Below are 19104 nucleotides of genomic sequence, written 5' to 3'. Positions count from 1 at the left end.
TACATTTGCATGAATTTTAAACCTGTATGACTAATTATGCCAATCTTTCCTACATTATTAGTATTCTTAAACTTTTCATCGTTACTTTTATGAGTATATTATGTCTTCTATGAAAAAGTAAAGTAAAAATGACTTTTAAACTTTCAGAATAACAAAATTTTCAATCATGCTGCTACATTTAGCGACCCATCTTTTGCCTGATTGATATTTTAAAGGGACTACCTTTTGAATGAATGAAACTATATGCAAACTAAAATAACCCTATTATGCAATAACGTAAGCAAATCACACTGTTTTTTAAAGAAAAGAATAAGAAACCGATAGTTCACATACACCTTAACTCGGCCATTAACTTCAGCTTTACGATTAACAAATTTCATTGATAAGGATTTCTGGCAAAAAATGGTTCTCTTAAATGACATTTTCCTTGTCATTTCAGATGCTAATAAGCAAATTAATTCAAATCCCTTTTTTTTTAGGGGAATCCAAATCCGGTATGGCCTTTCTCACCTCCTCTGCATCTCTTTCCTTTTCAATCCACCAGATTTGATTACAATACCACCCTTATTCTGCTGGGAATGAACACCTCTCTCTCTTACAATACCACCCTTATTCTGCTGGGAAGGAACCTCTCTCTCTCTCTCTCTCTACAAAAACCAGTGATCTCCATCCACCATCCTCTCCACAGCCTCCCACCCATCAATTTCTCTCTCTGTAGAGAGAGAAGAGGGGAAAAGAAAGGAATCAGAGAAATGGGTGATGTGGAGGCGGGGTTTGCGAAGCTGCAGGGGGAGGACTTCGAGTACTACATGCAGACGTACTCCATCGTGCTGGGCCGCAACAGCAAGAAGTCGGCGGTGGACGTCGACCTCACCACCCTCGGCGGAGGCATGAACATCTCCCGCCACCACGCCCGCATCTTCTACGACTTCCAGCGCCGCCGCTTCGCCCTCGACGTCATTGGCAAGAACGGCTGCCTCGTCGAGGGCGTCCTCCACCTCCCCGGCAACCCACCCGTCAAGCTTGACTCCCAAGACCTCCTCCAGATCGGCGACAAGAAGTTCTACTTCCTCCTTCCCGTCCGCAGCATCCTCCACTCCCGCCCCCCGCCACCGCCCCTCCCCCTCCCTGCCCCGCCGCTCGCCGTCGCCCCTGCCATCCTCGGCGGCGGGAAGAAGGGCCACGGCCGACTCAAGCTGCCCCCTCCCCCCCAGCCTGATTACGATCCCACGAGCAAGCGGCCCAGGAAGGGCGATGGGCCGGACACCGCCCTGGGGTTCGCCTGCAGCAGCAGCAGCGGCGGCGGTTCTGCGGCGAAGGCCCCCGCCGTTGGTATGCAGTTAGGTTGGTTCTGTTTTCCCTTCCTTTTCTCTTCCCCCGTTTCCTTTTCTTTTTTCTGATGATGATGGTGTGGATCCTTTCTTGGTTTATATGTTCTGTTATGAGAATTGCGGATGTTGGTTTTCTTCTGCGTGGCGATTTTTCAATTTTCTTTCTTTCTTTGATGATGCCTTCGTGGTGAATTGTGGGTGATTGGGATTTCCGTTTCTTTTCTCTCACCTTCTTCGTTGTTTGCGTGCATTGTAGTCTGTATAGGGGAATTCTTGTAAATTGGGCATTTTTGTGAGTTAGGGATTAGGGCTATGCAGAAGGATTTGTGATGGAAATGTCGAACGATTTGTTATTTGGGGGTTTTGTGTGCAGAATGCTTTGCATGCAAACCCTATCAATTCGGGAAATGGCAATTGCGATATGTGGAAGGAACCGTGATACATTATTAGGCATTTTGTGGTTTGGGGATTGGGATATGTATAGGGATTGTGATGCTTAACTGAACAGTTCATGATTCTCAGGGATAGGCTGTGTGGAAGGATCAATGATGGTTATGATCTGGGGATTAGGGTGTATAGAATTTGCCATGTAACTGAATAATCTGCATTGTGTGCATTATGTGTGGGATTTGAGGTTGAAGATTGGGAAATACTTTAGACAATTGCATGGATTCATGGTCATCGTGATCTGTAGTTAGGGACCTAAGGTAAATGTAATCAAACAATCTGCGTTGTATGTTGTATGTATCGTGTGTGGGATTTGAGATTGAACAGTAGGATATGGTTTAGACCATCGCAGCGCAAGGTAACAAGCTGGACTAGGCTCTAGGTGACTAACAGATGGTTCTTTGATGAGATTGCTACTGATTTCACAAACCTGTAACATTGAGTTATTATGATATACCAGGCAAAGTTTTGGATGGTTAAGAGTAAGGAACTGGGTAGGTGGTAGCAAACCAGGGTTACCGGAAATGCTATAGAACATGGGGAAGCGCACTTCCGAAACATATGGGGAAGTGACCATTTATGAGGAAGCTTGCTTCCCGTTCGCTTCCCACTCATTTCCCAATACCGGGAAGTGAGTTTCCTTTTGTTTGGGAGAGAGGGGGGGGGGGGGGGGGGCTAGACAGTTTTAGCTTTTAATAAATTTTTTTTAACCCAATATCGGGAAAGCTCGATTCTTATTCGCTTCCCTCTTTATTTCTCATTCGATTCCAGGTTTGATTCCTATGTTGTTTCTGGTTTGCTTCTCTTCTCGCTTCAGAGACGATTCCCGGTTCGCTTCCAAGTCGTTCCACGCTTCCTGCTTCTTAAAATTTTAAAAGTGTCTCGCTTCCTCCACTGGCAACTTTATAGGAAACACTTGTTCTTGCCAAGAGTAAAGTGAATACCCATTGATTATCAGAGAGTATGTGTAGATGGTATTGAGCCCAGTGTTGGAAGAGACTAGATTGATAGGACAGATTCTCAATAAAACATATATGTAGGTTAGTTCACAAAGAAGAGATTGGTTGAACATTTATAGCTTGCATGTAATTTCTCTTGCTCAAAACTGATACTTAACCAGAAAATTGGTAATAATGGCAATCAGTAATTCACAGTAGGACACCGACACACATCGAGCTCAGGAAATTTGGGCATTCGACGAATGTGCATGTACTAGACTCGGCAGAGTTCATTTGTGTTCCTGGTTTTCATATTGATCTTTGATTTAAAGTCTTCTTTTTTCAACAGGTGAGCTTGGGGGTAGCCCCATCGAATTTAAACCCCAGACCCCTCAGTTATGATAGTGCAACCTAACCATACATCCATCTTACTTGATCCCAGAACATTAATCTTATACATGTTGCCAAACAGTACAATTGAACTATCTAGAAAATCAATAAACCAAGGATGACTCTTAACCGCCCTTGTTCACACAAACAAAAAAAGAGTTGCAATAATAAGGTGACCAATGCCTGCAAAAAAATGATAAGATTAGAAGGCCAAAAGAATAAACTAGGGATTCCTGCACCTTTAAACTTAGATTCAATAGCCATTGTAAGCCTATTTCCGTTTAGTATTAGAAAATATTTTGGGCTTTGGTGTCAATTGGGCTGGAATGTAGTTTAGAACTCTACTCATCACTGGTGTATTCCAGCATCCATCAACCAAATGAAAATGAGCAACTAGCTCTGTACTTTCTTTGAGTGTTTCTTTCTTTCAAACAATCATAGCCAAAACTGGGAAGAATCCGATCTCAAAGTCAAGCACTTGTGGAATTCCAAGCAGTAGGAAGAGGTGCCTATAAAACACTAGTTCTGAGGATTTATTCATTTTACAGTTGTTGGATGTGGTGGAAGCTGATGGGGAGTCATATGTGTGAGCCTGTAGTATGACATATTAAGGGCCATGATTATTCTTGGCCTATGTCACATGGATATGGCGGGGAATACAGGGATATGACCTCCTCTATTAGGTTTCCCAATACAACTAGTATGTAAGGGGATACCACACGGAGTAAAGATGGCGTATCTATCTATATGACAGATTTTGGCTGAAGTGCAGGATTTGTGAGATGGCTACAGCTTCAAATGCATTTGAGGTTCAGATAGAGATCCATAGTAGGATATGGTTGAAATTTGCCTTGGTTTTGATAGCATCCAGTTATCAAATTTGATGGTATCCTCTTACTCAAAGTGTAACTGTTGTTGTCTGTCTGTAACAGGGTTAGCTTCAGGAACTATCTAGGGTAGGTTTAAAATGAAGTCAGGTGTCAGAACTGATTTTGCAAAGAATGGGGACACTTCAAAATCCATTCTTCTTTTAAAATGTTTGGAAGTGATCGTATGTGAAGCTGTAGGACTTTGCTGCAAATTTTGTTTTGTTTGGCCTACATACTCTTAGAATATTATGCAGATAAAGATATGGAGACCTCTTAGGGGCTTCTTCCACTGTTTCAATGAAAATATGGAAAGAAGTGAACTGAAGTTTTTATTTCATGAGTAACTGAGAAATGAACCAAAGTTTTTATTTCACAAGCAACTTTTCTTAGTTTTTCTTTTCGCACATTAGGTTAAAGATTGTAATGTCTTCTGACACTAGTATTCTTCACGATTGCTGTCTATTCTTGTAGCTTGGCTGGAACTCTGTGATGGTGTTTCATCCCTTTTTCTTTTTGGAGTAAATCCAAGGAAATTTCATCTTGATATATTTCATGTGGCAAATCCTACTAGCTATGTTGTTCCATATGTTATATTTCCATGTGAGCTGATTGGGACATAGCATGAATTGGCCATTCCATCATTAGCTTAATAAGGCTTTATCGTGACAGTGTCTATTGCCCTTTTTTCTCTGTTTCAGAGAGAAAGGGAGAAGCAAGAGCAAGGGCTGACAGAGAAGCTGATAATCATCAACTCATGCAACAAGAAGAGAAAGATGTTGTCTCATCTGTAGCTACAGTTCTTTCTGATCTCTGTGGCCCAGGGGAATGGATGCCAATGGAAAAACTGCATGCTGAGGTTAGTTGTGCACATCAATATACACAGATTTTCACATACAGCTGTTTGTATGGTATATATTATATCCTGACAAATTTCTATATTATTGATAATATATCTTGCTTACATCAATATGTGAACCTGCTTACAGTCTCTCTCTAGTTTATTGCAGGTTGCCATCTTTGCTAATTTATGTGTTGGAATTTGTATCCAAATATTTTACCTTCATCTTTTCATGACTGCATGCACAAAACTGTTTCATCCCTATTCTCATTTGATCTAAGACCATCACATTGCTGGGGTACTCCATGTTTCATCATACATATCTAATTTTTCAGTGTAAGATCTTGTTATTAGTCGAATGTAACTATTTGCATCTTATGTAATGAAATATGCGAAAATACAAAATGATGGCCTCTAAGGGCTTACAAGATCATAAATACAAAGTGCACATGCACATAGATAAGTCCAACTAAGGGACTACAAGAGCACAAAGGGACAATACAAGCACTAAGTGCATTCAAGACATTAAAGAACTAAAGAGAAGAACACAAAATATAAAAAATATTGATATTATTGAGCATGAATGCTTAAGAAAAACATTAAAGAAAAGAGGGAGTTCACCCCTATTTTTACACAAGAGGTAGCTCAAATAGAGTTGTTGGATTGTTCCAACTGATCCAACGACTTTATTGACTAGTCATCTCTATGTTGACTAGTCCAAAAAGAACCTAAGAGCTCTCTTTGGTCTTTGATCAAATAGTCTCTATAAAAGCAAAAAAGGACAAAAATAACAAAATAAAGTAAGAATACTAGTGTGCTCCTAATGGGCACAACCTATTTTAAGGACTAAAATAACCAAAATACCCCTAATGGGTATTTGCCTATTACAACATTATATATATATATATAAAACTTAACACCAGAGTTACCGGTCGAGGAAGCAGGAGCGGGAAGCGATACGGGAAGCGCGAGCGGGAAGCGAGGCACTTTCAAAATTTTAGGAAGCGGGAAGCGTGGGATGACTTAGAAGAAAATTACAAACCGTCTCAGAAGCGACCTAGGAAGCGAACCAAAAGCGAGGGGGAAGTGAAAAAATAAAATTACAAAAAATAAAAATAAAAAAATGAAAAAAATGGGGAAGTGTGCTTCCCAAAAAAAGGCGCACTTCCCTACACGTTTCAGAAGTGCGATGTTTTGTGCTTCCCCATGCGCCTAGGCGCTTCCGGTAACTCTGCTTAACACTCTCCTTCAAACTTTTGGTGTGATATACCAAAAGTTTGAAAATACAAAAAAAATCAATGGGAAGGATCCTAGTCTTCATGTGTCTTTAACGGAAATCTCCGTCTTTATGACATCAGAGAATTTTGCAAGTACAAGTCTTCAAATGTCTTCATTGGTGATCATCCCCAAATGCCTTCATCGGCTATCTTCATCTTCATGATGCATCAAAGGTATTCATTTCTCAATCCATCACATCTTTAAGAACCTATAGAGAGAACAAAAAAAAGATTTCAACTACACAAAAGAAGGTATTCTAACCAAATAATTATGAAGTTTCAAAACAAATGTATATTTTTTGAACAAGAATAACATTTAAGTAGAATTTTTCAAACAAAGTAGCAACAATTTTTAGACAATCATTAAGAAAGATACATACTTCAAAGAGAAATATTTATGAAATCAATTTTAGACAATCATAAACCCAAAATCAATATATTTTTCAAGAAAACCTAAATATTGATCATAAGGGAATTTAATCACTAAAAAACATATAAATTATCAAGAAGAGATAAGCAATCATGTATTAATAATATCCCAAATGTGTGTGTGTTTGTGTGTGTTTCGTATTGATTATCATGTTCACATTGTTGTATGCATAAATTTAATTAACTCCTCTTTTCTTGAGGGTTCTTTTTCTCGAAGTGTTATACTTTAGATGCATGTTGTTTTTAGTATAAATTGATGATTTGTTTTATTTGAAGCTTTTTTCTAAATATTTGGGATATTATTAATACATGATTGCTTATCTCATATATTTTTCAGTTATGTAGTATATATATATATATGCAATATTTTTAATGCACATCAGTGTTGTGAAAAGCGTTGAGGCGTAGCGAGGCGCTCCACCAAAAACCGAAGCATAAGCCTCGAGGCATAAAGCGTAAGCCTCAAATAATTTTTTTGAAAACTTTAAAAAAATTATAAAAAAATATCTAAAAATATAAATAAATAAAGAAATGCTTTAATGATGAAATAACAACCAATAAGAAATAGAAAATCTCAAATAAGTACTAAAAATATGAGATTAACATATAAAAGTAACTAAAAACTGATTACATAACTGGAAAATATATGAGATTAACCAAAAAAAAGTTAAAATATACTAAGAAACTGATTACATAACTGAAATAACTGGAAAATATATGAGATTAACCTACAAAAGTTAAAATATATGAGATTATTCTAAAAAATATGAGATTAACATATAAAAGTAACTAAAAAAATGATTATATAACTGGAAAATATATGAGATTAACCAACAAAAGATAAAATATACTAAGAAACCGATTACATAACTGCAAAATATATGAGATTAACCAACAAAAGTTAAAATATATGAGATTATTCTAAAAAATATGTGATTAACATATAAAAGTAACTAAAAAACTGATTACATAACTGAAAAATATATGAGATTAACTAACAAAAGTTAAAATATACTAAGAAACTGATTACATAACTAAAATAACTGAAAATATATGAGATTAACCTACAAAAGTTAAAATATATGAGATTATTCTTAAAAATATGAGATTAATATATAAAAGTAACTAAAAAATGATTACATAACTGGAAAATATATGAGATTAACCAACAAAAGATAAAATATACTAAGAAACTGATTACATAACTGGAAAATATATGAGATTAATCAACAAAAGTTAAAATATATGAGATTATTCTAAAAAACATGAGATTAACATATAAAAGTAACTAAAAAACTGATTTTAACTAGAAAATATATGAGATTAACCAACAAAAGTTAAAATATACTAAAAAACTGATTACATAACTGAAATAACTGGAAAATATATGAGATTAACCTACAAAAGTTAAAATATATGAGATTATTCTAAAAAATATGAGATTAACATATAAAAGTAACTAAAAACTGATTACATAACTGGAAAATATATGAGATTAACCAACAAAAGTTAAAATATACTAAGAAACTGATTACATAACTGAAATAACTGGAAAATATATGAGATTAACCTACAAAAGTTAAAATATATGAGATAATTCTAAAAAATATGAGATTAACATATAAAAGTAACTAAAAAACTGATTACATAACTGAAAAATATATCAAGAAACTGATTACATAACTGAAATAACTAAAAAATATACGAGATTAACCAACAAAAGTTAAAATATATCAAGAAACTGATTACATAATTGAAATAACTGAAAAATATACGAGATTAACCAACAAAAGTTAAAATATTGTAATATACTAAGAAATTGATTACATAACTGAATTAACTAGAAAATATATGAGATTAACCTACAAAAATCTTGTTGATCATATCTTAGAAATCTTGTAAAAAAAAAAAATTTGCACCTTGAGGCACAAAGGATCGCGCCTCAAGGCGAGGTGTGCCTTTTCTGCCTCAAGGCGTGTTTTTGATAACACTGGTGCACATAATAATGAATGAGAGCAATCTTATCAATCACGATTCATTAGAATTCACTCACACAACCTAGAATGGGTTTAAGTACAGTGAACCAAATAACAATCTTTAAAACATATAATATGTATGTTATAAATGAAATGCATGAATTTTTTTTAATAAACATTTTTTCATAAAAAAAACAAATAGTAAAAGTCTAAAAATTTTATAAAGAGATTTAGAAATCTCACATAAGACAATAAATGATATTTGCAAATCTCAACAATAGTTTGACCACCACAAGCAATCACCTCATTAGGCTTTCAAACTTAAAATTAAAGTGTACAAGCTATTAGAACAAGCTCACAATCACAATGTCACTTATGGGCTTAACAGACACAAAAAATGTGAATAACCAATGGCTGCACATAACTCACCACATTAACAAAACATCTCTTGTATACATAAAATGACACTTAAATAAGAAACAAACCTCAATATTCAAGTGTATAATACAAACACACGAGGTGCACATAACTCACCACAAAATAACATCTCTTGTCCACATAAAATGATACTTAAATAAGAGAGATAATAAGAGAAAACACACGAGGTAAGAGAGCTTGTAATGAAAATAAATTAATCTCATCAAGAAGGTAAGGGAAAGATTTACAAATCAAGGCAGACATATTAAATTTCGCAACCTTTCGAAACACCATGATTTTAAAAAATACAGTCATCACAGTTAAACATAATTATAAGCATTCATAATACAGATAACCAAATATCCAAATGAGTGATACAATACACTCACGGAACCAAAGATCAAACAAATGCCAATTAAAGCCAAACTATAAGTTAACAATCTAAATTGACAAAACCGAAGTGCACACAACTCAACCCAAGAAACAACTCTGGTTCAACAAAAGCAAGATGGATCCAGAGGCTAATAATGTATCAATTAGATTCAAAACATGTGTTACATGACACTCATAAATTTTGACACTTACAAATTGATAGGATGACTTGATGTGCGCATATAACTCACTTCAACGGCTAACTCTGATCCAATCAACAAGGTCAAAAACAAAAGATGCATCATACAAAAATCTGTGATGGATAGAACAAATGCCATAAGACACCAAATATTCACGAAAATCAATTTCCAAATAAGTGAGTTCATATTTAAGAGTCAGTTTTAAAAACAATTTCAAATTATATCCAATAACGATAGATGAAAACCTAGATTGAATATAGTGCAATCATATGCACAACAAGATGTCAGTTGATGCAATCATACGCATAATCAATATAAGTGTTAAAATATGTAATCTTTTTTTTCTTTTCTTTAGTCTAGTTATGTATTTTAGTTAGGATAGAATTAATCCAATTAGGATTAGGACTTTTTTAGCCACTTTTTTTTTTTACCAAAAGTCAAAAAGCAACTTTATGATTAGGACTTTTTTAGACTTTTAGCCACTTTTATTTTTGACCAAAAGTCAAAAAGCAACTTTATGAGAGAGTCGTTGGACTCCCAACGACTCTAAATAGAGTCAACTCCCTCAATGTCCTTTCTTTATCATCTATAAATATGGGGGCTTTCCCCCTTGTAATATCATCTTTGGAGTTGGGATTTCTCCCACTTAATGAAATACATTTTTTCTCCTCTTCATTGTGCATTCCCTTCTTTGGGTATTTTGTATGAACCCTAGTGGTTCTTGTGATTGAGCACTATTTATGAACATTTATGGTTCTTGTGAGACATTTTTGTGAGTATTTTGAGAGTTTTTGCTTGTGGACTTCATCTTATTACATGGTATCAAAGTCATTGGTGGAAGCAATCAGGCTAAGTTCTTTTGGTGCATTGGGAAGCGTGCCACTCAAGTTTTTAAAAAGCTATGTCACATGGGTGCGGGTGCGGGTGCGGGTGCGGGTGCGGGTGCGGGTGCGACACGGGTGCGGCACAATTTTAAATTTTTTGGACACGGGGACTCGGCAAAAAAAAAAAATATATATATATATATATATATAATTTTATTTTATTTTTAAAATGCCACAGGTGTCTGTGCAGTCACAGACTGTGACTGTGCACAGGCACAGCACTGTGCACACTGCAAAGACTGTGCACTGTGCACAGTCACAGACTGTGCACACTGCAAAGACTGCACAGTCACAGTGCCTTTTTTATATATATATTTTTTTAAATAAAAAATATAAAAAATTAGTTTTTTAGAGACATTTTTGGACTCGGTCAAAGTTGACCGAGTCCAAAATGTGGACGGACTCGGCCTGGACTCGTTGACCGAGTCCGACTCGGCGTTGACCGAGTCCGGGCCGAGTCCGAAGCCGCACCCGAGTCCGCACCCGTGTCGGGGCGTGTCGACTCGGGTGCGGCACCTCCTTAGCCGAGTCCGTGTGACATAGTTAAAAAGGAAGTAAAGTTCCTTTGAAGTTGTGATCATGTGAAGGATTGAAAGGATACTTGTATTCACCGTTTGTGGTAGAGTATCTTCTTCTTTATCCTTTTTATTTTATTTTCCTCATTCTTCTTTTTATTTCGTTTCTCCCAAAATTGTAAAATGGATGGCAATGATAATGTCACCGTTAAGCCCATCAAACTCAATGATTCTAATTACGTCAGATGGGCTTCAATCATGAAGCATCTTATATGGGGAAAGAGATTATGAGGATTAGTTGATGGAATCAATATGGAACCTAGACTAATCCTCACCAAGGATGAAGGAGAGAAAGAAATACTTCTCACGGAGGTAGAAAGGGTCAAAGTCATCTCCACTTACGAAAAAAGTGGAAGGAATGGAGAATGGGACATGTCAAGATCATGTCTTGGCTCATAACAAGTGTTGACATAAAGAAATGTTAAAGCCTTGCAAAGTTTGAACATGCTAACGATGCTTGGGATTACCTTAAGAGAATGTACTCTCTTAAGGATATTGCACACATATGCAATCTTAAGAGAAAGTTCATAATATGGTGCAAGGGGACAAAAGTATTAGAGAATATTACAATAGCTTGTTTGAGTTATGGGAAGAATTGGCCCTCCTTGAACCAAAGTGGCATTGTCCACAAGACATAGAGCTCTGTCAAAATCAAGTGAATGCGGAGCACTTCTTTCAATTCATTAATGGATTGAGATCGGAGTTTGAATCAACCAAATCCGTTCTTCTTCATCGAGGAAAAGTTCCTTCCATAGAAGATACAATAGAGGAGTTAAGTATGGAAGAAAATAGACTCAAGAAAAGAATTTTCAAAAGTGATGATGATTCGGTTCTAGCGATATTTAGACCGGAAAATCATGTTTGTTCATACAAACCTCCACACTTTGGGAGGACAAAGGATGAAAAACAAGGAAATGATTCTGAAAGAAGAAAAGTGATTTGCTACTATTGTCGTGAACCGGCGCATGTCAAGACTTACTGTCCAAAATTAAAGAGGCCTTATGAAAAGGTCGCTATAGTTGAATCTCTACAAGAATCAAATGAGACATCTATTGGGAGCATGTCTCTAACACAATTGGTGGAGGCACTTCAACCACTTCTCAAAGGAGCTTCTTCATCTACCGGAGCCGTTGTCTCTTCCGTCGGCATCTCCGATCTCGATAAATCTCTTTAGCTTCTTGACTCAGGTGCTTCTTTTCATATGACACCCAACATAAAAATGCTATCCCAATGTCTTAACTCAAGTGAATCAAGTGTTTTTACTGCAGATGAAACATCTCTTGAAATTAAAGGAATAGAAAATTTTGAAAATATTTCTCAAAACTCAAAAGGTTTTTTTATTTCAAAAATTAGATACATTCATAAACTTAATCTAAACCTTTTATCCGTTTCTCAATTAACTGACCATGGGTGTAATGTTTTCTTCTCCTCTCGTGATTGTCGAGTGTAGGATCACCAGTCAGGGAAGCTGATTGGGGAAGGCCATAGAGAAGGAGGTTTATACTACATGGATTTTTTTGAAATACTCAAGAATACACTATGTTGTAATGTTTAAAAATTAGACTTGGATCTATGGCTCAAAAGATTTGGCCATCCTTGTATATCCAAGATTCAATTTTTTCCAAACATGATTTTTTTTTGTAATTTTGAAACCTTTACATGTGAAAAATGTATTAGAAAAATGAGAAGACTACATTTTCAAGAAGGAACCTTTGTTTCTTCACGACCACTTGAGCTAATACATTCAGATGTTTGGGGACCCACACCTGTTACATCAAAAGGTGGTTTTATGTATTATGTAATTTTTGTAGATGACTTTACACCAGTGTTGTGAGAGGCGTACGCCTCAGTACCTGAAGCGTACGCCTCAGAGGCGAGGCGCACGCTCAAGGTATTGAGGCGTTGCTGTGATGAGCAAATTGCCCCTCATCACAGTTCCCCGGTTACAAATTCCCCGGTGGCGAACTTCGTCGTTGGCTGCTCAGTCTTCTCCGACCACCGGACGCGCCCCCCCTCGCTTCCGTACCAGCTGGGCGCGTGGTCCTTCTCCTACTGCCTCCCCTCCCACCGCTTCACTTCCAGTCCAGTTGTGAGAGGCGTACGCCTCAGTAGGCGAAGCGCAGGCTCAACGCCTCGCTTCGCCTCATCGCATTTAACAACCTTGCTTTACACGTCATACTTGGATTTATTTTTTTAAACATAAATTCAAAGTTTTCTCATATTTTCAAATATTTCACAATCTGGTCAAAAATCAATTTAAGGATGATATCTTAATATTTTGCACTGATTCAGGGGGAGAGTTTTTATCAAAAGAATTCAAAGATTATTTAAACTTATATGAAATTTCACATAAAAAATCATGTCCTTATACCTCTCAACAAAATGGTCTAGCTGAAAGAAAACATAGGCACATTATAGAAACAACAAGAACATTACTCATTACACATCAGGTACCAAAGATTTTTTGGGTCGAAGCAACATTAACTGTTGGTTATCTTATTAAAAGGATGCCTTCTTCTTCAATAAAAAATATTTCTCCCATTGAAAAACTTTACAAGCAAATTCTAGATTATTTTAAGTTGAGGGTCTTTGGGTGCAAATGTTTTGTGTTTACAGATAAAAATGATAAACTCTCTCCACGAGCTATTCCTTGTGCCTTTCTAGGATATGCAAGTCATAAAAAAGGTTACAGGTGTTTCGATTCTAAAAATAACAAATTATGTCTCAAGAAATGTATCGTTCGTAGAAAATGAAAGTTTTTTTGAAAATAAAAATCCTACGAAAATAGATGAGTATTCCTTTTTATTGGATTTGGTTTCAAGGATTAATGAAAGCGATATTGATGAAAATCAAGATGATCAAAATGATATGACAGGTGCAGAACCAGTTAATAACAATCAATATTGTATTCAATATTCTAGACGAGGAAATTAGAAAAACCATATGCTTTTGAAAAATGTACTGAGGAACAAGACCAAATATCAACTAGAAAGTCATCCAGAGTTTCTAAAGTTCTTGGAAATTTTGTGTCTTATGAATCCTTTTCACCAAAATATCAAGCATGCATTGCCTTGATACTTCTAGTATTGCTACAACCAAAGAACAACCCGAATGGGTTAATTCTATGACAATAGAATTAGAAGCCTTAGAAAAGGCAAATACCCGGACCATTCAAGATATTTCACCTAACAAAAAACCTATTGGTTGTCGATGGATGTACAAAGTTAAAACCAAGAGTGATGACACTCTTGAGAGATTTAAAACTCGGTTAGTTGTCAAAGGCTATTCTCAAGAATATGAAATAGACTATGAAGAAACTTTCGCTATAGTAGCTAGAATGAACACAGTTAGGATCTAAATAGCTCTTGCTTCTATAAAGAAATGACATATTTTTCAAATGAATGTTAAAAATGCATTTCTCAATGGAAGCTTAGCTGAAGAAGTGTACATGGACCCACCACCTGGTATCAATATTCCTAAAGGAAAAACTCTTCGCTTAAATAAGGCTTTGTACGAACTTAAACAAACCCCGAAAGCTTGATATGATAAGTTTAGTCAGGTTCTACTTGATTTTGGTTTTTAATCTTGTCTCATTGACACAACTTTTTTTGTATCATTATCCTTCTTCTCTAAGTTGACGACATGATCATCACTGGAAGTGATAAACAAAGAGTTTACAATATTAAAAAATTTCTCAAAACGCACTTTTAAATGAGTGATTTAGGTTTTTTAAAATTCTTTCTTGGCATAGAAGTTGCATATTCCTCTAGAAGATATTTACTGACTCAATCTAAATTTGCTTTAGATATTGTTGCCAGGTCAGGTATCTCAAATGAAAGCCGCGTTGACACTCCCGAAGTTGTAAATGTCAAAATGAAGATTGATGATGGAGAACCGCTTGAAAATCCAACACCTTATAGACAACTTGTTGGGGCGCTATCATATCTTTCTATTACAAGACCTGACATTGCACATGTCGTTCACACAGCAAGTCGATTTCAGCATGCTCCAACTTTTGTCTATATAGGAGCTGTTTTACGCATTATTAGATATATTAAAAATTCTATCTTTCGAGGACTGTTTTTGTCTGCTTCTTTTACCTTAGAACTAACTGCTTATACTGGTGCAGATTGGGGAGGGGATCTCCATGATCGTCACTCAACTACTGGTTTTTATGCATTTTTAGGTGAATCATTGATTTCATGGAGATGCAAGAAGCAACAAAAAGTCTTTCTCTCGTCAGCAAAAGTCGAATACAAGGCAATGGCTATAACCACTATGCAAATAGTCTGGTTACAACACTTGCTTTCTGATATGAGTGTTAAAAGTATATGAGCATCAAATCTATGCTGCGACAACAAAAGCTTTATCTATATTGCCAGCAATCAGACATTTCATGAACGAACTAAGCATATTGAGATGAATTATCACTACGTACGAGAGAAATTTCTATATGACACCCTTAATCTTCTTTATGTCTCCTCAGAATATCAATTGACAGATTTCTTCACCAAACCTCTCGTTGCTCCTCGATTTCACTTTCTCTTAAACAAACTTTCGATTCTCCAACCGTAAGTTTGAGGGGGAGTGTTAAAATATGTAATCTCATATGTAATTATCTCATATGTAATCTTTTTTTTTCTTTCCTTTAGTCTAGTTATGTGTTTTAGTTATGATAGAATTAATCCAATTAGGATTAGGACTTTTTTAGCCACTTTGTTTTTCGACCAAAAATCGAAAAGCAACTTTATGATTAGGACTTTTTTTTACTTTTAGCCACTTTGCTTTTTGACCAAAAGTCAAAAAGCAACTTTATGAGAGTCATTGGACTCCCAACGACTCTAAATAGAGTAATTGGAAGTCCAACAACTCCCTCAATGGCCTTTCTTTATCATCTATAAATATGAGGGCTTTTCCCCTTGTAATATCATCTTTGGAGTTGGGATTTCTCCCACTTAATGAAATACATTTTTTCTCCTCTTAATTGTGCATACCCTTTTTTGGGTATTTTGTATGAACCCTAATGGTTCTTGTGATTGAGCACTATTTGTGAACATTTATGGTTCTTGTGAGAGACATTTTTGTGAGTATTTTGAGAGTTTTTGCTTGTGGACTTCATCTTCTTACAATAAGCAAGCTATATAAAGAGATAACTCAATCTAGATTACAAGTCTACTATGAGACAACAATGTCATATGACATTAAAAAGGGTCAAAACATATATAGAAATTCTCAAAGAACCGTATAGAAAACCAAATACATACATAAGTGCAACCAATCATGGATAGTCACAAATAGATCAAAAACTCATATATATGCAATAAATCAGGAGTCTTTAATAAAAAAACATACATGTTTACAAAAGATCTAAGTGGACAAGTATGTTCATTAATTAATGGACAAGTACTAAAGTGAACCATAAGGGAAACACTTATAACACCCATAGGGCAAACATAAAGAAGTTTCTCATAATGCTCAACTTAATATTTTATTAAAAACTAAGTATGCAATAAAAAACATAATATTTAAATCTCATGCAAAATGTATAAGTTCATTAAAGAGCTATGAGACTAAGAAAAAAAATACAATCATAAGGATTACAAAATGGACCAATAAGAAACATTTATTAAAGTGAATAACTCCCATAAGAAATCATGCCCAATACCTTATGCACGAATAGACAATCTTATTCATCATGTAAGAAAATTACAAGTGCACAAGGATCAAATATCAATATAAAAATTATTTATTCATAAGCTAGATCATAATTTTTAATACTTCAAAAGCTACTTTAAGTTTTACATAAGACTACATCAAGAGTAAAGAGAGAAAAATTAAACTCAAGTCAAGCACAATTTCATAAGATCATACTTGTGAAAGACACACAACACCATTTCAAACTATTTTAAAATATATGACTATTTTTCAAAAACAAAACAAAACAAACTTCAATAATAAATACAGACATGATTTGATATTTATAATCATGAATTGTTCAAATAAACTATCTAAATGCCAACAATACATGCTCAAGAATACTAGATCATATACGTACTATCAAATAATGCAAGGTTTGAAAAAAAAAAGATTCAAACTAGATCTTATAAAAGGATACACATATATAATTTCACAAGATCAAACAAATATTATAAACCTTATAAAAAATAAATCCAACGATAATTTTAAAAAGCAACATTTAAAATTTTTATTTTTTAATAAAAAATAACAAATAATTTTTCAAAGATAAAGAAAAAAAGAGTTTTCTCATAACACAAGAAACACTTAAAGATATAAGATACGTACCGGGTCAAGATTTCCCTTGAATCCAAGCCAAACAATTATCTTAAATCCTTCAAGAAGCACAAATTCGAATAAAAAAATCCCAAGACCCAAAAGAGGCAAAATACTAAAAAGGATTTCTTGGCTCTAATATCACGTGAAAATACAAAATGATGGTCTTTAAGAGCTTACAAGATCATAAATACAAAGTGCACATGCACTAAGTCCAACTAAGGGACAATACAAGAGCATAAAGGCACAACACAAGCACTAAGTGCATTCAAGACATTAAAGAACTAAAGAGAAGAAAACAAAATATAAAAAATATTGATATTATTGAGCATGAATGCTTAAGGAAACATTAAAGAACAAGAGGGGGGTTCACCCCTATTTATACACAAGAGGTAGCTCAAATATAGCTGTTGGGACTGTTTCAACAGCTTTATTGACTAGTCAACTCCTTGTTGACTAGTCCAAAAAGAACCCAACATCGACTACATAGTCCCTATAAAAACAGAAAAAGACAAAAATAACAAAATAAAGAGTGCTAATGTGCCCCTAATGGGTACAGCCTATTTCAAGGTCTGAAATGACCAAAATACCCTTAATGGGTATATATATATAACTTAACAGTAAGAGTATAAAATTGCCTTTTTTCATTCTCATGTTTGCTTCAGAGCAGTCGTTTTAACGGGACGTGTTAGTTATAGTACTCTTGTTCATAACTCTGCAGTGTTTTTTTTGTAATCAGAAAAGAGCTTCTTGTTTGTGTGCACGTTATCTCAAAAATGTCCTAACATAGAAATTTAGTTTTCCTCAATCGGCTATCTGTATTTTATGCACTTCTCTTCATTTGATTAGGCCCGTTTTATTATAGTACAGATTACCCTTTTAGTTCTTGATATTGCTGTACATAAACCTGTTTGTTAATTCTGGTACTGTCCAACATAGCGGGCTATTTTTTGTTTTTCCCGATGGTAACCAAGAGCCCATCTTGTTTTTTTTGTTTTTCTATCGATTTTTCCAATAAGTGCTTCTCAGATTCTATTTCTCTTTCTTTTTCCTTTTTTGGTATAGCTTCTTGACCAATACAGTGGAGTGTGGCCCAACAGTAGGCTAAGGAGGTATCTTGCATCTGATGATTGGCCTATTCTTGAAGCCAAAGGAAGGCCATGGTTTGGCCTGCTTACATTGCTAAGAAAGTACCCAGAGCACTTTGTTATCAATACAAGGTCCAGAGGAAGAGTAACTTCAGAATTTGTCTCGTTAGTCTCTCTGCTTTCATGAAAGACGAGTCTTTGTGTCGCCCAAAAAGTGGAAGCAGATATGTTATGAAAATTTAAATGTTATTGAAAAAGTTCCATCTTTAGATGCTTATGGTGGATGCCTCATTGCCTTGCTTTGCGTGAATGATGGAAAAGTTGGTCTTGTTTTTTCTCCTTCTCTTTGCTCCCCTTATGACAGGTGGTATTCTTAAATTTTCATATGAAACAAATGAAGGGTTCCTTCCAAGCAGGAAACACCAATAAGAAAAGTGAATTCTATCAAGGATCAAAACAGATATAAAAATACGAGGATGCGAACTTTCCTACAATTCAAAAATTGGGATAAATATGTGAATCCTGTTGAGGTAAGTTCTCAATAGTGTCGATGTTGGGGAAAACCAACATAAGCGAGTGCATTTGCATGGCGTAGAAACAGTGTCATTTCTGCAAAATGGTGCTCTTTCTGCAGGCCCCATGCAAACCAGTCAGAAAACAGGAGACACTTTTCTTGCCACAAGACCTCCCAAACCTGCAGAAGCAAAGTCTGAGAGAAGGCTCCATGCTACCTTCTGCATGACTCTTACACCCCCTGAACGGCAACTCAGCAAATTCAGATT

At 35.4% G+C, this 19104-nt stretch overlaps 1 protein-coding gene across 1 annotated transcript; it reads left to right on the top strand.

The window, feature by feature from the left end:
* The first annotated feature begins 567 nt into the window (after positions 1–567).
* LOC149843225 (FHA domain-containing protein FHA2-like) lies at positions 568–18599 on the top strand. Its single transcript, XM_089999660.1, has 3 exons — positions 568–1344; positions 4674–4831; positions 18300–18599. The coding sequence occupies exons 1-3, from the start codon at positions 579–581 to the stop codon at positions 18507–18509; spliced, it is 1134 nt and encodes a 377-aa protein (XP_089855786.1). The 5' UTR covers positions 568–578; the 3' UTR covers positions 18510–18599.
* The last annotated feature ends 505 nt before the right edge of the window (positions 18600–19104 follow it).

The sequence above is a fragment of the Nuphar pumila genome, chromosome 3 (assembly GCF_984573655.1).
Source record: "Nuphar pumila chromosome 3, dmNupPumi1.hap1.1, whole genome shotgun sequence".
NCBI lineage: Eukaryota > Viridiplantae > Streptophyta > Magnoliopsida > Nymphaeales > Nymphaeaceae > Nuphar > Nuphar pumila.
This window is presented reverse-complemented; position numbering and strand designations above follow the sequence as displayed.

Bases quoted from the DNA above. Each gene is read 5' to 3' on its own strand.
- LOC149843225 (XM_089999660.1), top strand. From the start codon at position 579: ATGAACACCTCTCTCTCTTACAATACCACCCTTATTCTGCTGGGAAGG. The intron at 1,345-4,673 runs GTTGGTTCTGTT...TCTCTGTTTCAG, and splicing joins CGCCGTTGGTATGCAGTTAG to AGAGAAAGGGAGAAGCAAGA. The intron at 4,832-18,299 runs GTTAGTTGTGCA...TTTTTGGTATAG, and splicing joins TGGAAAAACTGCATGCTGAG to CTTCTTGACCAATACAGTGG.